Here is an 18,836-nt window from a genome sequence, read left to right on the forward strand (position 1 = left end):
TTGGGGCAGCCGGTTTAATATAGATTGATGTTCACTCCTGAGCTCTGAATAATTTCCGTCTCTTTACTTCTCATTACAGGCAAATCAGTTGAGGGAAAATGGAGACAAATTTCTCTTTCTCTTTTGTTTCTACTACCTCTGAATAACTTCCTCCAAACTCTGGAGTCTGCCGGGACTGGATCATTTGCCAACTATATTATTTGGTGGAAAAAAAAGATTACCCTGCTTCGGCTCCAAAGCACTCTCCTCTTGAACTCTGGTTTTCCAAACTTGCATGCGGCAGTGTCCCATTACACTGGGACCTCCAAAGTCTAACTGGGGATGAAGAGATGAAGGATTATGTGGCAGGGAGCTTTTTTTAGGTATGAGAGAAAGGGCAAAATTTGCTTCAGAATCTTTTGTGTCTTTTGATTATTTCTTTTACCTAAATACATCAATTAATACTTTGCTTCTTTGGACTTCTTGAGCCAGGGACTATCTTTCTGGTTGACTTTTCCTGCTAGAGTGCCATTCCTGGAGGGGCATCACTGAGTTTTCTCTTTGAGTTTCTGTCTACCAGTGACAGCAGAGCTGTATGAAGCTTCTTAAGTCCTTTGATTTGGAGAGTCTTGCCCGATGTCAAGCCCCAGCATCTTGGTATGAGAGGTGTTCAGCTGGTCTGCCATGCCCATATTGGTCCTGACAGGAGCTTCTTTATGTCCCTGAGGAAATAAGAGGAAGCATGGCCATAAGATGAGGAATCTGCATCCAGAACCAGATGTGTCCCAACTGGCCCAGAACTGGCTCTCCACCCCACCATTGCTGTGTTTCACAAGGTCTCTGCCCACGTGATGATGTCACTCGTGCCAGCCTTTTTCRTGTGCAGAGCTGCTGTCCTTGGTCCTCTGTTAGAAACAATAAGATGCTTCATGAATTTCACTAACCTGGAGATCTGACTTGCCTTCGGAAGCTCGTGTGCTTGGTGTTCTCAGTATATCTGTTGAAGCTGTTTCCATAAAACGGACAACACAAAGCCCTACATTTGGAGAACATTTCATCACCCCAAAAAAATCCAGAGCAGCAGCTCAACACTGCAGCCCAGGCCTCACTTAAAACATCCCACTCTGTAGGCTGAACCCAGGGAGATGAGGTGACCAGCAGGTGCCAACCTCCCCACCATTGACTGCATTTACTTATCACAGTAATAAAAGGTAAAATCATTAAAGCACTTCTGCAGCCCACTGTGCCTAATGTGAAATCAGGATGATGAGGAGCACATAGTGAGGCTGTTGTAAATGTCCTGCTTTCTTATGATTATGATTATGAACATCATCATCGCAGTTGTAGCTTTGCGGTAGCATTTTGGCATGACCTTCCAGACAACTGTCCTGCTTTTCGTCGTGCTCAGCCCTTGCTTGATATTTAACCAATGAAGTGGCCAAGGCAAGACCTTCCTCCCAAAAATCTAAGATAAGACACATACATGAGGACATTACTGGCATCACTTGCCACCTTGCACCTTCCCTGTGTTTGGTAACATCTTAATGCAGAAGAAGCCAGAGCATGTCTGGCTTGTCCATGGTTCTTCTCTGGTGTCTTAAAGCAGCCCTCCTGCCACAGATTGCTTGCCTTTGGCTTTCTGGTGCACTCTTGCGGCTGAGCTAGGTTGGATATTCACCTGTCTTCTTTACCCCCCGTTTTTTCTCCATTTCCTAGGTCATCCTCCCCGAAAATGACACAGCAGATGCGGGACCTCCAGCTGGGACAGGCCAGGAAGCCACCAGGGCCTTCTTCACCGAACGCTGCCAAAAGGCTCTACCGAAACCTATCGGGGAAATTCCGCGTCAACTACACGTCCTTCGATGAGGGCAGCCTGGTGGGCAGGAGCGAGAAGGAGAAGCTCCGCAAATCCTACCTGGTCGGTGTCCCATGAGTGGCTGTGCACCAGCCCTGACCATGGTCGCTCCATGGCCTTGCCCGGTGTTCCACAGATGGGGAAGAGGGATGTAGGTGTGCRTGGTAGCTGCTGTCTGTGGTGGTTCTTGGGGTGGAAGCCCAGGGCTGCATGAAATGAAACTCCACTGCGGCAAGCTTAGCTGGAGCTGGCCCAGGGGGTCCCTCAGCTATCTGAGGAACCTTTGTCTATAAGAAAGTCATACCTTGGTGCAGGGACAGCCACCCTATTTGGTGCSTCTGTGGTGCTGGTGACGGCCTGAGGGGTTGGGTGGGATGAAGGAGTGTTCCCTTGTGCTCAGCCACCCTGCGTTTCTTGCCTTGTCCAGATCCAGAGCAATGCCGCCCTCTTTGAGGCCGTGGAGCTGCAGGATCTTGACAGGGTCCAGGAGCTGCTGAAGCAGTACAGCCCTGAGGAGCTGGATCTCAACACGCCAAACAGCGAGGGGCTGCTTCCCCTGGATATTGCCATCATGACCAACAACGCTCCTATAGCCAAGGCACTGCTCCAGGCAGGAGCAAAGGAGAGCCCACACTGTAAGTTGGTTGCGGGTGAGCTTCCCTGGCTGCACATCCAGGCTCTCTAGCTCAACACAACTGAGGACGTTGGATAACAGAGCTTGGTTGAGGGTCCCCAGAAGCAGTATACCGTAGCGATCATGGGGATGCAGGGCTTGGGCATGGCCTAATCATCTTCTCTCCCTTTCCATATTGCCCGGGACACACCGTCCTTGCCTGGGTGCTTCCCCAGTCGTGAGCTTGGAGAGCCGCTCCCTGCACCTCTCCACGCTGGTGCGGGAAGCGGAGCAGCGTGTCAACGAGCTGACAGCACAGGTGGTGAACGAGGCTCCCAACACTGACTGCTCTGAGAAGGAGAAGCAGCTCAAGGCCTGGGAGTGGCGATACCGGCTGTACAAGCGGATGAAGGCTGGCTTTGAACATGCCCGTGAGTGCCAGCTGCAGGGATGGAGGGCACATGTGTAGAGGGGGGCAATACATGGGTCTAGAGCTGATGCTGCAGCATCCAGGACCTGCAGTCTGAGGACTTGCATGGCAGTCACTGGCTCTGGGAATGTGACTGAATGTGGGGAGGGAAGGCCCAGGAAGGACACAAGGCAGTAAAGGACCTGGAGTGACAGTCATCACTGTAACTGTCCCCATGTTCTCCATCCCCAGGAGTGCCGGACGCCCCCACCAATGTCCACCTCTCCGTGGCCAGCAGCTCCTCCGTGCACGTGAGCTTCTGGGAGCCCCTGAGTGTCAACTCCGCGGTCGTCACCAAGTACAAAGGTCAGAATCTTGGGAGACTCACGTCTCCACTGCGTGTACAGAGGAGGGGAGCACCCCAGGTGCACGAGTGGGACACGGATGRGACACTCTCCCTGTGCACGTGACTTGCTAGGAGGACATGCCACAGTGCTACCACATCCCTGGAGAGCTGTGTTTGCACCTAAGCATGGGAAGAGACCAGGACTGCAAACCCCAGAGATGGCCTGGCTGCCATACAAACTGTTGCATCTGGCCTGAATCAATGTCTTGGACCAAGCTAAAATTCAGTATGCCTCTTGTTTGCCACCCTCTTCTTCTGCGTGCTGTAGAGCTTTGCAGTCCTGCCACTTCCCATGCTGGCCCAAGGATCCTGCTAGAACAGGGCCCAGTTGGTGTTCACATCTGTTGCTGCTCTCCCCAACCATTTAAGCCTAGCTATGTTTGRCTTCCGGGAGAATTCCCTTCTGTCAAGCAACACTACGACCTGAATTGATCTGTTTATTCAAGTTGTGTCCCTCTCACCTTTCTCTGACCCATCTGTCTCTCCCCTTCCACCTCTGGGCTTGTTCTCTGCCTGTGAAGGCATGAACCCTGTTGGACATGGCTCAGGGTGGGGGGTCACAGTCCACAGAGTGGCAGACAGTTCTCTGTGCTGTCCCTTWCCTTGTGCCTCCTACTCTCTCCCTGCTGCCCTTGCTCAGCAGTGTCCCGCTCGTGCAGATGTCCAGGCCAGAGGCCGCACTCAGGTTTTCAGGCAGTCCCTTTGCAGCTGCTGGGCTCCGAGTCCCTCCTTGTGCCCACGGCAGCCCCTGTCCTCAGTGCTGAGGCTGCCCAGGGCTGCATGGGGTCCTCTCTCATTTCAGTGGAGTGGAGCTGCTCCCCGACCTTCTCACCACCGCTGGGAGAAGCCGTGATAGACAAGCTGAAAAAYCTGCACTTCACCATCCGGGGACTCGTGTCGGTGAGTTGTTCATTGCTGACCGGCAAAGCTGGCCTAGGTTTCAAGCAGGATAAGTTATTATGATTATGATTATTGCCTTGTGGATTAAATTTCCTGCACCACCTGTGAGCAAGAGCTTGGGGCCAGGAGAGATGTCTGTCTTTCCAACACCCGGTGTCTGTAGCTGCCTTTGCAAGACACAGTGCTAGCAGCAGAGAAATCCCCTGCAAACAGCATCTAGGAAATGCTCTAGAGAAAGGGRAAAGAGGCCCATTCACTAAGCATCTGATTTATCTCCTGTCCCCCGGCCCGCTCCTGTCTCCACCCATGTTCCTCTTGGCCAATAAATCAGCAACTTGCTCCTCTGCCACCTGCAAAGATCAAACCCTTTCACCAGTTCCATAGCTAATTGGAGAGGAGAATCAGCCCATTTCCATCTCTGAGAGCTTAACAAGGTCAATGGGCTGGTTTGGGCCAGGACTCCCCACAGTTTTATCTCTCTGAGAACTGCGGGACTCAGGCTGCCTGTCAGCTGTCCCCTCCCCGGTGGGCTGCAGTCCTTCTCCGTGCGCACACACACCAGAGCAGAGCCTTGGAGGGGGTCCTGGCCACCAGCAGGTTTTGTGGAGGAGGCACACAAGGCAGTGACTTTCATCTTGCAAAGAAAACACACTAGACTGAGGAAAGTTAGTAGCAACCTGGAGCATCATGTGGCAAGTGTTAATGTGCAGGGGAAGGTTAGTAGCTCTGGAAAGGTAGACGGAGCCACGGTCAGGCAGGAGAGCAGCCCTGGTGGGGCTCGAGCAGAGGGCCTGAGCAGTGCTGCTGCTAGAAGCTTGCACCAGGCCCGTCGTTCATGCTTCACAGGCTCCCGTCTGCTTTCACGAGCGCCTTGAGGCCTCGGAACATCTGGCGGCTTGACTGAGTGGTAATCAGAGGCTTTAATCACCATCTCGACACCACAGGCTCCTGTGAGCATTGGACCAATGCTCCATCCTCAGAGCATTGCACACCCCTGTTGGGAAGGTGGCTCTGCTCCGCCGCTGTGCGGCAGGAGCTCGGAGATTTGGGGCTCGAGCCTCCCCCAGCACTGGGGCGTTCTCAAATTATCTCATCCTTCTCCTCCTGCCTCCAAAACACCCTCCAGAGCCATGCAGATTCTCAAAGGTCCAATAACAAGAGCGTTCAGCAATAACAAGAGATGCCAGGGGTACTGAGCACTGCTTCCTTCCTTGCAGGGCACGGCGTACTACGTGCAGGTGTCTGCCTACAACATGAAGGGCTGGGGCCCCCCGCAAAGCTCAGTGCCCCCTTTTGCCATTCCCTCAAGTAAGTCCGACGAGGAAGCGCGTGTGGAAGTCTCTACATTGGGCTCAGGATGGAGTGGGGTTGGGGATGCCAAGGCTCCTTGCTCTGGTGTGTCAAGGGCCCGTTGGCTTGGGCACGGTGCAGATTGGCCTTTTGGACAGGCACGGATGCTGAAACTCTGGATGTCCTGAGTGTACAAGCAGAGCCTTAAAGCTGGGGAGAGGGACTGTGTTTTCCCTTCGGGTAATGCTGCCTTCAGCTGACAGGAACTTGGTCAAGCGAAAATGAACTTKTTAGCTTGCAGTGTCCCCAGTGAAAGCTGAATGGTTTTAGCCATGTGGATAAGCCATGCTTGAGAAGGAAGATAGGAGGAATAGAATATTTTGCATTTTTTTCAATTAAAAGGAAAACAAATTGCAGCAGTTTGTGCAAAGGGCAAACACCACTTGATGTTTTAGCATTGGCTTCTGATTTAGCAGTGGGCTGTGTCAGGAGGAGGGATTTGCCTAGGGGGTCAAGGAAATCTGCCTCAGGGTGGCCAAGCGCAAAAATAGCTATTTGCCAACACCAAGGAACGATGAACCAGGATGGGCCATGCACAGTCTTGTGAGATCCCTCCTCCGGACYTCAGAGCTCTCCTAGGCCTGCAGGTGAGCGAGTCCAGGACCCCCTGGCAGCACGGCAGCGTTTCGTTGCCCTGCGAAGCCCTCGCCTGGGATGGGGTTGCCGACTGGACCGCACACGGGTTCGCCCTGGGCTGCCGGCGGTCACCTCCCCGTGCTGGCATCAGGACACGTGGGGAAAAAAAGAAAGCACCCCATTCCAACTCAAACAAGACAGCCCCAGAGCATTCGGGAAGACAGGCCAAGAGAAATAAATGGGAAAGAGCAGCCTGCAAGGGTGAAGCATAGGCCTGTTGTCTCTGCTGCCTTGATTCAGCGGCTGTGGGACGGCAGCTGCTGCTAGTGTGTGCATTGGATGGATTGCACAGATCATAGCAGCTGGATCGGAGCTGGGGAATGAAGGGTGATGCAGGCATTGGGGTCCCTGCCTCGCATCTCCACCTCCCCAGAGACCTCATAAAACCTCTCACAGCAGGACACAAAAAAACATCTGGCCAAGCAGCAGGTCCATCTGGTCAGAGGGCTGGACGTGCAACCATCAGTGCAATCTTCACTGTAGGAGTTGCAGTAGTTGGATGTGCTGCTCCATTCAGACCACGATGGAGCTGTCTGCTAGGAGGCAGCCTGCAGCATACATATTTACAGCTAGAAATATAAACAGAGATTTCTAGATGTACATCTCCAAGTGTGTAAGTAGGTACAGATCAAGATGTACACCTAGAAATACACAAATGGATGYGGGTCTCGATCTGAATGCATACACACAGTATATATAGAAAGAGTATCTGGGTCTAGCTGCAGCTACATGAGCATTATAGCACTTATAGGGAAAGGAACACAAATACTTTTGCATGTATCTTAATGTATATAATGAGCCTATATGTAGATTCACATTAAGGTGGCTTTATGCTGTGCTGGCAGTGGGTGTCAACTATGTCTGCACCCACGTTAAAGCCCCTTTGCTGTCCAGCACAGGTCAAGTTCTCTGTGAGCAAGATCCACAGAGTGGAGAAATAAGAGGGAAGCCAGGGTGAATCAGACCTGACTGTTGGGGTTTTTTTTATTATTTTTATCTGCATTAATATTTCTCCCTTCAGTAAAGAGCCCTCCCTAGCCCAGCAGAATATAGTCAGGCACCTCCCCGGGTGTTTTTAAAGTTCCTAAAAATAGTGGCAAGTCCCAGCCAAAGTTAACAGAGCTGAACTTTCCATGGAAAACAGCAGCAGGCAGGATGGGGGGTGTTTAAAGCAATTAAGGTAAAGCTAACGTAAAAGAGCCCTCAGGCCCCATCTTCAGGCCCTGCTGCCATCTCAAACCTGGGTGGATCTGGCTAGAGAGCGTATTTATATATTTATCTAGATGAGTTAAGGTCTCGCTGCTTGCCTGAAGAGAACTTCAGCTCCAGGGAAGACCTGGAGGAAGATGCTAGAGAGAACTTGCCTTTTTATGAGACCAGTGAAGAGCAGCAGGGACGGACACAGCTTTGCTGTTGCCATGGTCATCTCCTCCAGCTGGCCACTGCTGGCCCATTCCAGCTTGCCTGCAAGCAGCCAGTGCTGCTGCTTGCTATGAGGTGGCTGGTGACTCAAAGGGTGCTGCTTGGATAGGTAGTGGTGATCTTCAGTGCTCAGGAAGAAGAGGACAACCCACCCCACCCCTCTGTAGGGTGCTGTAGACTCCAGGACGCATGGCAGCATCCATGCTATACACTGCTATGCCTGTGGGACACGTCAGTGTGGCTGTCAGGAGGCTACATGCCATGGGGATGCTTTCTCCTGCAAGCAGCCCCGTGGGTTGCAGGCGCTGGAGATGCAGCCTGGCGCAGAGGTGGCCAGGGAGTAGCACTGGGGCTCTCTCCGCAGACTGGCGCGAGTACGACGGCAGGGCCCCGCGGCGAAGGGGCCAAGCCGAGGCTTTGGACCAGCTGCTCAGCCAAGTGAAGACTGTGCACCAACACTGCGTCTGCCACGGTGAGCCTGGGCCCGCGGGCGGCGTGCTGGGGTCTGCTCGGCTGCTCCTGGCGGGAGGCTGGTGGGAGGCAGCCGCTGCAGGGCAGGCTGTGTGGGGTGGTCTGAGGGGCTGGAGCGGATGGAGCATGGAGAGGACACAGCTCCCCTCCTGCAGAAAGGACCAGCCTTACTGAGGCTTTGGTCTCTCTGCGTGTCCAGGCCTGGGAGTTTCCCAGCTCAAGAAGCTTCGGTTTGGTCATGCCGCCACCACGGTGCAAGCAGCCGACACACACAGGGCTTGTGGGCATCACCCCTTGCTTCATTTCATGCTGTGGCATCCTCTGCTGTCCTTTTCCCAGAGCCCTGCAAGAACCAGCCACAGAGCCGGAAACATTCGGTCTCCAAGAGCCTCAAACACCTTTTCCACCCTGGCAGCAAGTTCCTCAAGACCCTGAAGAGGTGAGAGGCTCAAGTGCAAGCGCGGTTGGATAGCACGGTTCCCAGCAGGGATGTAGGGCTGCCCGTCTTGGAGTATTGTAGGGTGCTCAGAAGTGGGTCCCTGCCTGTCCTGAGCCTCTTTGGGGTCACTGACTGCTGCTCTGGGTTGGAGATGTGGACCAGGTCATTAGTCAGAGGTTAAATGTGTCTCCTTTGATTGCTGCAATCTCACTGTCATTTGCAGTCAGCAGCGCCCAGGCCAGTCTAGGGGCACTCATACCCTACAGCCCCTTCCACCATCCCCAAGCGTCACCCCATGTCCTGCCCTCCTCTAGAGTCCAGCCAACTCTGCATTCAGCCTCCAGACGTTTCTCTGCCTCCAAATCAGATCCATCATAGCCAGTTGCTGAGATCTGTCAATGAAGTCTGTGCTGCCATGTGCATGTTCGATACCGGGCACACACTTTCCTGACACTCAGCTGCCCATGAGATGGTCAGAGAGGACCATCTCATGGGTCAGAGCCTAGTTCAGGACTCTGGTTCAGATGATCTCTTGAAAGAGAGCGCTTTGGAAATGAAGCCATCGACAACCCTTCACATCTGCCTGTTCTCTCTGCACAGAGGTCTCTACTTGACAGCTGTCTTCTACAAGGATGACAACATCTTGGTGACCCACGAAGATCAGATCCCTGTTGTGGAGATAGATGATACCTACTCCTGCCTGCTCATGCAGGATTTTCTGTGGTTTACCAAGGTAACTGGCCCAGGGGCCTGTCATAGGCACTGGAGGTACAGCAGCAGTTATTACAGCCCCTAGCTGTCCTACTGGTCACCACCCCACATGCCAGTGAGACRAAGGCAGAGCACTCTGTGTCTTCCAAATGTGCCCTCGTGTGCAGAGCACCTTCACTGCAATATCTTACTGGGTGCTTCTCCATCCTTCTTCTCTGCAGGGAAGTGCTTGGCCAGGCTCCTTTCTGTAGCAGGTAGCACAGTGCCCATTGCAGAGCTTTCATGCAGGGCTGCCTGGGTTTCTCCAGGGAGCTCTAGCGCAGCGGGGCGGCAACAGCTGCACCATGTTAGTGGACACCCTAGGTGGATGAAGTAAGCCCCAGCTACTTCAGTAACTCACACCAGACGACAGAACATCTGGCAGCTCCTGGGCTTCCCCACGTTGCCTCCGGGACCTCCTCTGCGCTGCTGCCCTCATGTGCACTGCCGAGAGCTTGGCGCAATGTGGGAGTCGCGAGGCGGTGGTGAACCAAGCTCCTCGCTGSCACCGCCGCTGTCCCCGTGTTGGAAGCGACTCGGGGTGCTGGCACTTTGCAGTATGAGCAGCTCGCAGGCCTGCAGCTTTCCAGGGCTCTGCAGGGACGGACGTGCCCCTGGGGAAAGATGTTTACAGCCTAGCCTTGTAAAGCCTGAGGAGGGGGGCAACTACAGGCTTTGCTTGCAGGGGCAGATAGGGTGCTGCTTTGGGCAGGCTGAGTGGCACTGCATGCATGTGTGTGCCGTTGCACCGCCTCTCTGCAGAGACATTGGGCAGCCCCTTATTTARCAGTTTCACCACAGCTTTTTGTTGCAGAAGCTGTGTTTTTCTCTAAGAAGCAGGACATACATGCTTCTGGGTCATCTTTAGCTGTTATTAGACTTAAGAAAACGCAGCAGTGGGAGCTCAGGTCCAAACTGAGCTCCTGCCAAATGACTCTTCCCTATTGCAGGGGAAGGCACYTCTTGACTCTCTTCTGTTTAGATTTGAGAAGGTTTCACTCCTCGATAAAGTCAGATATCTGGCTGGGCACTGGCCACCTCTTCCTTTGGTACAGACCCTGGGGACACCTCTGAGCTAAACAGGTGTGTGCAGCCTGACACTGCGCATGCTGAAAGGTGCTGTGCACCTGTGCACGTTCCCAGTGCAATCCCCATGGAAAGGAGACTAGATTTCCCCAAAATGCCTCTGTGTGAGCCAGCTCGCAGCCCTGCGCGGYGGTGCCAGCCTGTTTGGTGTGCTGCAGGTGTCGTGCATGTGGGAGGAGATCCTGTGGCTGCGGCAATGTGTCACCGTTTCCCAGTCGTCCTGTTCCTGCATCCTGCAAACGCGCTTCAAGATGCTGATGGCCACCTCGCAAATGCAGGTGAGGAGAGGTGCAGGGGAGCACAAAAGCCTTTCCCATCCCACAGTGCCCAGCACAACTCACACTAGCTGTGGAGATTTAGAAATGCTTTTGTAGGTGCCACTGTGAGCAGGGGTCCCATTGCAGCCACACATGGATGCGCTGCATGTGGGCAGATCCTCAGCTTGTGCCAGCTCTGGTTGCCAGAGCAGAAGAGCACAGATGCCCATTCTCCCTGGCAAAAGAGGTGAGGGCAGGTGAGCAGCAATACTGGCCACCTTTGCTTTATCGTCATTGACATGTCCCCAGTCACAGGGATAACTAGGTATCGGGCTTAAGGAAAACCTGCTGCAGAGGGAAATGCAATTTCCAGTGTGGTACTTTGCCAGGATGGGCTGATTTGCAGCAGGCAGAGAGGTGAGAGCACTGCCCTGTCCCGTCCCTACCTGCTTGGACCTTGCAGAACGCAACTACTCAATGACATTCCCTGACCTATCGCTTTTCTTTCTGCTCTTTCTCTGACTCTTTACCCAAAGGGGCTACTGGGAATCCAGGACCTGGGACAGGTCTTCTTTGAGCCCATCAAAGACAAGCAGGGCAACATCCTCATCGTGACCCTGAAGGAGGTGAAAACCAACCAGACCTTTGAGAGTGTCCGCTGGGTTCCTATCTGCAAGCTGCAGACGAGCCGCAAGTCCGTGTCGTCCCCGGAAGAGCCCACCGCCCTGGACACGCTGCTGATCACGGTGCAGGTGGCTGCTGCCTTGCGAGGGAGCGGGCAGAGGGGGAGGCAGAGGACCTCAGCCCAGCCAGCAGCTCAGAGGCTGTGCTGCTGCAGTCATTTCCCCCGGGTGTCCGTCCAGCTCTTTTATTCCAGCTGCTCCTTTCGCTTCCCTTTTCAAGGCTGGCAGATATTGTTTGAGTGACGGGGGATGGCAGCGTGGGGCTGGACGCCCGACAAGGGGTTCCTTTGTGAGGCTGCCAGCGCTTCCTGCTCCCCGTCAGGCTGGAAAGGCCAAAGCAGAGCCCCGGYCACCACAGGTTTGGTCCTTGGCAGAGGAACCGCTGCGCTCGGCCAGACAGCGGGAGCGCCGTCGCCTTGAGCGGGCGCAGGATTCAGCACCACATTGTACCTGCTCTGCCACTGCCCTGCCACGGCACCCAGGATGAGGGCAAGAGAGAGAGTCCTACTGCAAGGGGTTGCTTTCTACAGCAGTGTCCTCTCTCCTCAGGACAAACTGGCTTACCACCGGAGGAGCAGCCATGCCCTCTCCCCCGGCCTCTACCTGGGCTACTTGAAGCTCTGTAGCGCTGTGGATCAGATCCGAGTGCTGGTGCCAGAGCGGCTCCCCAACATCCTGTGCCACGTGAAGATACGCTCCAACCCCAACATTTCCAGGTGGGGCTTGCAGGGCAGACTCACTCAGGGCAGTTTTGTTTGGCAGCCAGACTCCTGTGTCTAATCCAGCCTGAAAACACCCCTCTCAGCTGCCTGCCGCATCTCTTCTTGGGTTTCTGGAAGGAGCTTAATAGTCCCTTTCAGCCGTCCTCCCTGCCATGCGGCGCAGTCCAGAGCTGGACCGCACCAAGGTCCCTCTCTACAACCTCAGCTTCTGCGTCCCTTGGGATACTACACAGTATGGGGGGAACAACTGAGCCATCCCAGCTTTCATAGTGCTTATGTCTTCAGGGCTTCCCAAGGTGCTCCCTTCTGCATGTTTCTGTCTCTGCCCTTCTCTAGGGAGGAGTGGGAATGGCTGCAGAAGAGGGTCAGCATGGAGGAGCCTGTTCCCACAGAGCCAGAGGCTGACACGTCCCAGAACCATTTGTTTCAGGAGCTCCAAGTAGCCATCAAGGAGCTGATGGCCCTGGTCAACATCCCACTGCAGGAGGTATGAGCAGGAGCTGGAGTCTGGGTGTTGAGAGAGAGGAAATGGCCGTGTAGCACCAGGCTTGCTTCTGTGGTAGGCAGGACACCACAGTCCCCTGAAATGGAACAACTCCCTCTTTGGAGGCTTAAAGCATTGACTGCTTTTTTCTGCCATGCAAATAGAAAGCAAGTAGTATGTAGCAAGCATATATGGGACAGATCCCTGAAAGCCATGGACACTCTTGAATTTGGGGTTGCATTATGGCCTGCCAGCACCTTCATCTATTTTGGCCGTGGCTCAGCTCTGACAGAAACAGACAAGCCGACCCCAGCCCCTTAGAAACAGGAGCATTCCTAGGCAACTTCAGGAAGGACTTAGAGCCCATTGGGCCAGACTGCATAGGAAAAAAAAAAAATACTTCTTCATCACATTGTAAAAAAACATGGGAAGGTTCCCAGTAGCTCCAGTGACAGAGACATGTGCTGGATAACTTTGAAAGCACCTGTCTGGATGGGGTTGAGAACAGCARTGGTGGTTCTAGAGGGTCTTCCCTGAGACTGTTTAAAAGAAATGGACTTTGACCAGTGATTTAGAGACTATTAGGAGAAATAAATGGATTATCACAGAAGCAAGCAGTGGCTGCTTTCCTATCCAGTGACAGTAGAGAATGGTCACTGATGGCTCCTCTATGGATGAGGACTCAGTGGAAAGCCMCATCTCACCAGAAGCGGCATGGCCAGAGTTGCTTCACCATGCCTGGCAGTGTTTGGACCTTGTACAGAGAACAGCTGGATTTTGCATCAGTGATCTTTGCAGCTCTAACCTGTAGTCTTTTTTGGATGGGCTCTTTCAGGCCAAAGATTTCCGTCTGTACAGCCAAGAAGTGCTGGATTTTGGAGGTCAGGTCTCCTTCCTCCTCCTGCTCCCTCCATCAGATGATGTCTGCACTGCTCCAGGCCAGAACAATCCCTATACCCCTCGGTCCGGCTTCCTCACGCTGCCACTGCAGATCTTTGAGCTAGGTAAGAAGAGGAATGAGCCATGCTCCCCAAACCTTCTTTCCCGACTCCTTTTCCTGCAAGAGCTCCCAGTGCTTGGGAAGGGCTGGTGAAGTGGACTGATGCTCCATCATCTCCACCGGGGCGGAGGAGGGTTGTTCAGGGCTTCYCAGCTCTCTAGTGTGGGCTAGAAGAGGGCAGGGCCTGCTTCCCATACTGGGTGTGCCTGATATTTTTCTTTCCACACTCTACTTCTTTTTTTCTTTTCTAAGTCCACTTCTTCACGTACGACCGGGAGTTCATCACCCAGTACTGCCAGGTGTCTGCCCTCCTGGAACTGGAGTCGCTGCTGTCTCAGCAGAGCCTAAGGGAGGCCTTCTCTGATGCTGAGCTCACGACGGCGAAGCAGAGGCACCAGCAGATCCAGGACTACATCCAGGTACACGGAGCAGGGACCTTGCTACCATGGTGTCCTACAAGGCATGGCCAGGCTGTCTCATACCAGGAGTATTCTGGGATAGAGATGCAAAAGGGCACGTCGTGCTTCACCCTCCCTTCCAGCATCGCTACCTCTGTGGCAGGCAGGTCCTGCTGAAGGGGAGAGTTGCTGTCTCCCGTTGAAGCTGTATCTTCCCACCTGGGAGGCTTATCTTGGGATCTGCTGGCTCATTGGTTTCCTGTTGCTGCTTTCACCCTTTGGGAAGGTTGTGTGGGGGGAGCCTCTGTTTTGCTGTGGATATTTTATCCTTTTTTCTTTGATTTTTTTAAAAGGGACCCTTTATTTCTTATTTTGGCAGCAAATGGAGGAGATCTGGCGTGAGATGCGCTGGATTATGGATGCCCTGCAACATGCCCGGTACAAGCAGCCCTCCTGCGGCGTGTCTCTGAGCGGGTTCCTCGGTGAATCTGGCAGTGCAATGAAAGAGAAAACACGATCCACCTCGTCCCACCTAGACTACCTTCCCTCACCAGCACCTTCACCAGAGACCAGCCGTAAGCTCAACTCCGGTAAGGAGACCCAAGCTTTAGATCTGGCCTGTGAACCAAAGCGTTTTTTGAGAGGTTGTGTGCCTGTGAAGTTGCTGTTGGCGTTTGGGCCAGGCGTGTTCCTCACAGCCACCCACATGGCACTGGGAGACTGAGGGTCAAGTGTCACAGTTGTCACAGGGCCCTTGCAGCATTTTTAACAATACCTAGGATTGAAAACCTGACAGTGTTTTCTCCACTCAGTTGATAGGAGTCCAAGTGTTGCCGTGCAGAGCCAAAGATAAAGGCCTGTGTTCCCTGTTGGCTCAGGGGGTGCTACCTAGCGTGAACATAGTGTGCTGGACAGGAGTCCAGAAGAGACAGAAAACTCTGTGGATCAAATTTAGGGCCTGAGGCTAGAGGACTCGGTCAGGAAATACCTTTTCCTAAGCGCTGTCAAGTTGCACAAGCAGATCTTCTTCCACATTGCACTTGAAGGAGAAACCAAATGGGAGCTGGAGACTGCTTTTAGGTCCCAGGCTAAGTTTCTGCAGAATTGCTTTCAGATAAGAGCTTGATTTTAGAAGCAGTGGGTGTGTATGTGCCCTCATGGTCATGGATGCGTTTGGCTATGACCTTCCGAGGCAGCCTCTGAGCAGCCCTGTGTGTGCAGGTTTACAGAAAGGGCATAATGTCCCTGGGGTCTTCCTGGACGCAGGTCACACTCAAACCATCGTCATCGGCTACCAATAATAAGGTGTTAAGACCCTGCTTTCTTCTCTCCTGTTCCTTGCAGAGTTGCATGGCTTGTCAGATGAGGAGGGCTCCTCAGAGGTGTTCCTGGCCACGGACAGTGACTATGATTCCAGCAGAGCCCAAAGTCCTAAGGAGCTAGACTTGGTTTACTCTTCCTCGGGGCCCGAATGCTGCAGCAGAAGAATTGCCCGCACGCTCAGGGACAGCGCGCCTGATGTTCTGCAGACCCACGAACTCAAGACCCCGCCGCTGCCCCCGGAGGAGCCGCGGCCACCCCCGGAGCTCTACGACAGCGACTTCGTCCTGCCCAGCCGGCAGATCGAGCTGCTTCGCATCACGGAGAAGCGTCAGGCCTATTGTGTTCGCACCAGCAGCCTGGACTTCCCCAAGCCGCTCTTCCAGGTGGCCAGGAAATCCTGCCCTGGCTCCGTTGATAGCTCGCCAACAGAGAGCAGGACAGCAGCCCCCTGCAGCCCGCTCAGGCTGGGGACTGGCTCCACGCTGAGCCCCGAGCACAGCCGGGCTGGGCAGAGCTCTGAGCCCGTCTTCCGGACGCGCTCAGCAGAATGGACTCCGAGCTTCCAGGAGCCGCCGGAGCAGCAAGGATGCTTGGCGAACCGAGGAAAGAAGCCGGGCTCTGTCACCGTGCGGGTCTGCCCTCAGTACGAAACCGGACTCTCTAAAGAGACGAGCGTGAAGGTATCAGAGCCCCGCGCAGAGCAGGAGCGCAGCCCGGCCRCAGCAAGACAGCAAGGGCTTGCAGGGCTTGGGGAGGGAGGCGAGGAGGACTCCTGTGCCTCCTAGCCTGGGAGTGTTCTCTCCATCCTCCACCAACCTTGGTGTGATATTTGGAAAAGGCTTTTTTTTTTACCTCCTCAACWCTTGTGCCCCATTTCTACCTGTGTGATGGAAGGGTCCCTGTGTGGAGCAGCTCCCAGCAGTGCTTACAGGAGAGCAAGACAGGGTGCGTGGCTCGGCGGGCTTGCCTGCTCAGCCCAAGCAGCCTGACAGTGCTGTGGAGGGGTCAGACCTGCGTAGCTGCAGTTGCAGTAGTTGGTGCCACCCAGGGTGGGAGGCCAGCAAGGTCACCTAGAGCTGCTTTCCTTGCTGGGTCCTGCCRCACAAGCTCCTCAGCCTCCTGGCTGAAATCCAGCAGGCTGGACCAAGCACCATAGCCATCACCCTGCCCTGTCCACAGCTTCTTCTGACCCTCTTTTCTCTGCTTTGCTCCCTTGAGCTGTGCGTGTTTGGGAAGAGGAGTACAGGGGAGCCYTTTTCCAGCTCTTAAAAGATTGCAGCAAAAACTGCACGCTCACTGCAGGCGTTGGAACAACGGGAGCCTTTATGTAAATTGTCTCCTTTCCAGTTCAGCAACGGGCTTTGCTGCTGAGAGCTGCACAAGTTGAGCTCTCTGCGGTCCCCTCCACCTGCTCTCTTTGCTCGTGCAGGCTGGATCTCCTGTGGCTGAGCAGGCTCATGCACCAGGTCACAGATCTCAGCCACGTCTCCTTCTRGCTCCACGGCCTCCTTTGCTTCCAGCCATGGAGCTCCTTTCCCTGCTGAAGTCTCCCTTTGGAAATTTCCCATGCTTATTGCCTAGGGCAGAGGTCTCACAGAGCGGCCTGAGTGCGTCTCACCCATAAAACTGGGGAGAAAGGACGACAGGAGAAGCTGCTGGGCTTAATGTTTCATGCTGGGCTTAATGTTTCATTGCTGGGGAGTCCTGAGAGCCAGTTTTTCTTTCCCCAATAGGAACACAAGAAGCAGAGGGAAATTTGACTTGCAGTATTTATTTTCCATTTGAAAAATTACCATAGATTTCTATGCAACTGAAGCGCAGCCCTCGGGATGCTGGCGAGGTGCCCGCGTGGCTTTTGATGTTGCAAAGCTCTGGACACGCCTGCTTGAAAGCGTTTTACGATGTTCTTCTCCAAGCAAGCCAAGTTCAAAGGGAAGGCTCCCCGGCTGGCGTAAATCAGCTGAGCCCTGCTAACGCTCGCTCCGAGCTGGCAGAGTCCACGTGGGCTGAGGGCTCGGACCACCCTGCCGGGCCACTGCCTCGCGGCGCTCCACAAACCCCTATGGATGTGCCAAAGGAAACCGTCACTTTGCCCGGGCGAGCATGAATGTCCTGGTTGAGGGCCTTTGAAGCCAAGTATCACGCTCCTGACAGTCATTAACAGCCAGAGCACAGATGAGCTCATTTTCTGGTTCTTATTCTGGATTCAGAGGGCAATCCTCAACCAAGAGATGGGGGAGAGCAAAGATAGCTGTTGCCTGGAGAACCCTGGACTTCCMAACGCTGTGAACAAGATAAATTTAGTGCCGCTTCCCAGAGGGGCTGCAGCTGAGTACCGCTAATTTGGCAGAGTGGTTCAGCTAGGCTGAAGGTCTGGATCCTGCTCACAAGAGCAACCTGAAAGAGATGCCTAACTGCTTGCAGGAGCAGAGATTGCAAGCTGAGCCCTTAAACGCTGCGGGCGATAGGAAGGTGGGACAACATGGCCAGAACAGGGTGGCCAGAACAGATGAGACATAGGTAGGACATGCAGGACAGCCGAACTGAGGGGGCAGTGGAGAAAAGAAAGCTGTGCTGGAGCAGCGGCCCTGACACAAGCCATCCAGTCCTCTCGGCATGGCATGCACGTGGCTACACCGCTTCAGGATGGGCTGCCACTGGGGCCTTTCCCTGGGTGCTGTTCTGCCACCACCCCGAGGATCATGCGCGGGAGGTGGAGAGCTGCCCTCGCACCTCTCGCTCCCCGGGACACACCATTTGCTGCCTCCTGGCTTGTGGGTCCCTCCTCCCTCCCTGTTTTCCTTGCTGCTCCCACTTACCATCCATCTCTCCCACCTTTGTCTTTCCACAGCTGCACATCACCAACCAGACATCCGCCAGGGAGATGGTGAAGCTGGTGGTGCTCGAGATGAACGACGTCTCGCGGAGCGTGCTGGGCAGCGTGGCCGCGCTCTGCTACAGCGAGGAGCAGCTGGAGCACTTTGGACTGGTGTTCGCATCCAATGACGGCGAGCAGTGGCTACCCGATGACTTCTTGCCTCTCTCACTCCAAACTTCCTGGCCCGAGGGGCAGTTCTACGTGCGGATCAAGGAAACCTCCCCTCTGGTGTTGCAGTATGGGCCAGCAACCACTGTATGAGGGGAGGAGAACCGACCAGGGGAAACTTGAGGGGCCTCAACTTCCAATGAGCAAACAGCTCGTCTCTGATGCTTCCTTCTTAGACACAAGACACCCTCTCATCAGACGTCCACAGAGTGGAATAGGATCATACCGGGCTGTGTGTTATTTGTTTGTGTTTTTTTTTTTTTTTTAACCAAAGAGACATCAAGACTCAGTTTTTCTGACTGCAGAAGACAAGGGTGGAGTGCAGAGACCTCAGAGCCTGGGAGGAATCTTTGCTGGAATGGAATTTTTGAAAGTAAACATTTTTAAGGGGAAAGGAGGGGGGAGAGAGTGGAAAAATATTACAAGAAGAAGAAGAAGCAATACCTAACTTTTGTTTTCCTCTTTTTTTTTTTTTTGTCCCCCTTAAAATCTTTGTTTGGGATTCACTGGAAGAAAAGCCCCAGAAGATTTCCAGGTGGGGTGGTAGTCTTAATTAGGAGAGGGTGCAATGCACAAGGACCACATAGAGAAAGTCGTTTTCCTAGCT

At 54.0% G+C, this 18,836-nt stretch overlaps 1 protein-coding gene across 1 annotated transcript in view; it reads left to right on the forward strand.

The window, feature by feature from the left end:
- The window catches only part of LOC112951726 (ankyrin repeat and fibronectin type-III domain-containing protein 1-like), a 155,425-nt gene extending 136,917 nt beyond the window's left edge, over nucleotides 1–18,508 (forward strand). Inside the window, exons 3-20 of the mRNA XM_026044485.1 lie at nucleotides 1,696–1,897; nucleotides 2,262–2,469; nucleotides 2,684–2,878; nucleotides 3,109–3,222; nucleotides 4,065–4,162; nucleotides 5,380–5,470; nucleotides 7,935–8,042; nucleotides 8,381–8,480; nucleotides 9,081–9,213; nucleotides 10,475–10,594; nucleotides 11,110–11,325; nucleotides 11,806–11,972; nucleotides 12,315–12,465; nucleotides 13,298–13,466; nucleotides 13,715–13,881; nucleotides 14,240–14,450; nucleotides 15,205–15,863; nucleotides 18,035–18,508. Of these exons, the coding sequence (XP_025900270.1) occupies nucleotides 1,712–1,897; nucleotides 2,262–2,469; nucleotides 2,684–2,878; nucleotides 3,109–3,222; nucleotides 4,065–4,162; nucleotides 5,380–5,470; nucleotides 7,935–8,042; nucleotides 8,381–8,480; nucleotides 9,081–9,213; nucleotides 10,475–10,594; nucleotides 11,110–11,325; nucleotides 11,806–11,972; nucleotides 12,315–12,465; nucleotides 13,298–13,466; nucleotides 13,715–13,881; nucleotides 14,240–14,450; nucleotides 15,205–15,863; nucleotides 18,035–18,322 (3,381 nt within the window). The 5' untranslated portion in view covers nucleotides 1,696–1,711 and the 3' untranslated portion in view covers nucleotides 18,323–18,508. The remainder of the gene's footprint in view (nucleotides 1–1,695; nucleotides 1,898–2,261; nucleotides 2,470–2,683; nucleotides 2,879–3,108; nucleotides 3,223–4,064; nucleotides 4,163–5,379; nucleotides 5,471–7,934; nucleotides 8,043–8,380; nucleotides 8,481–9,080; nucleotides 9,214–10,474; nucleotides 10,595–11,109; nucleotides 11,326–11,805; nucleotides 11,973–12,314; nucleotides 12,466–13,297; nucleotides 13,467–13,714; nucleotides 13,882–14,239; nucleotides 14,451–15,204; nucleotides 15,864–18,034) is intronic.
- Nucleotides 18,509–18,836: the final 328 nt, after the last annotated feature.

The sequence above is a fragment of the Nothoprocta perdicaria genome, unplaced genomic scaffold (assembly GCF_003342845.1).
Source record: "Nothoprocta perdicaria isolate Ctin4 unplaced genomic scaffold, notPer1 scaffold_367, whole genome shotgun sequence".
In the NCBI taxonomy this organism is placed as follows: Eukaryota; Metazoa; Chordata; class Aves; order Tinamiformes; family Tinamidae; genus Nothoprocta; species Nothoprocta perdicaria.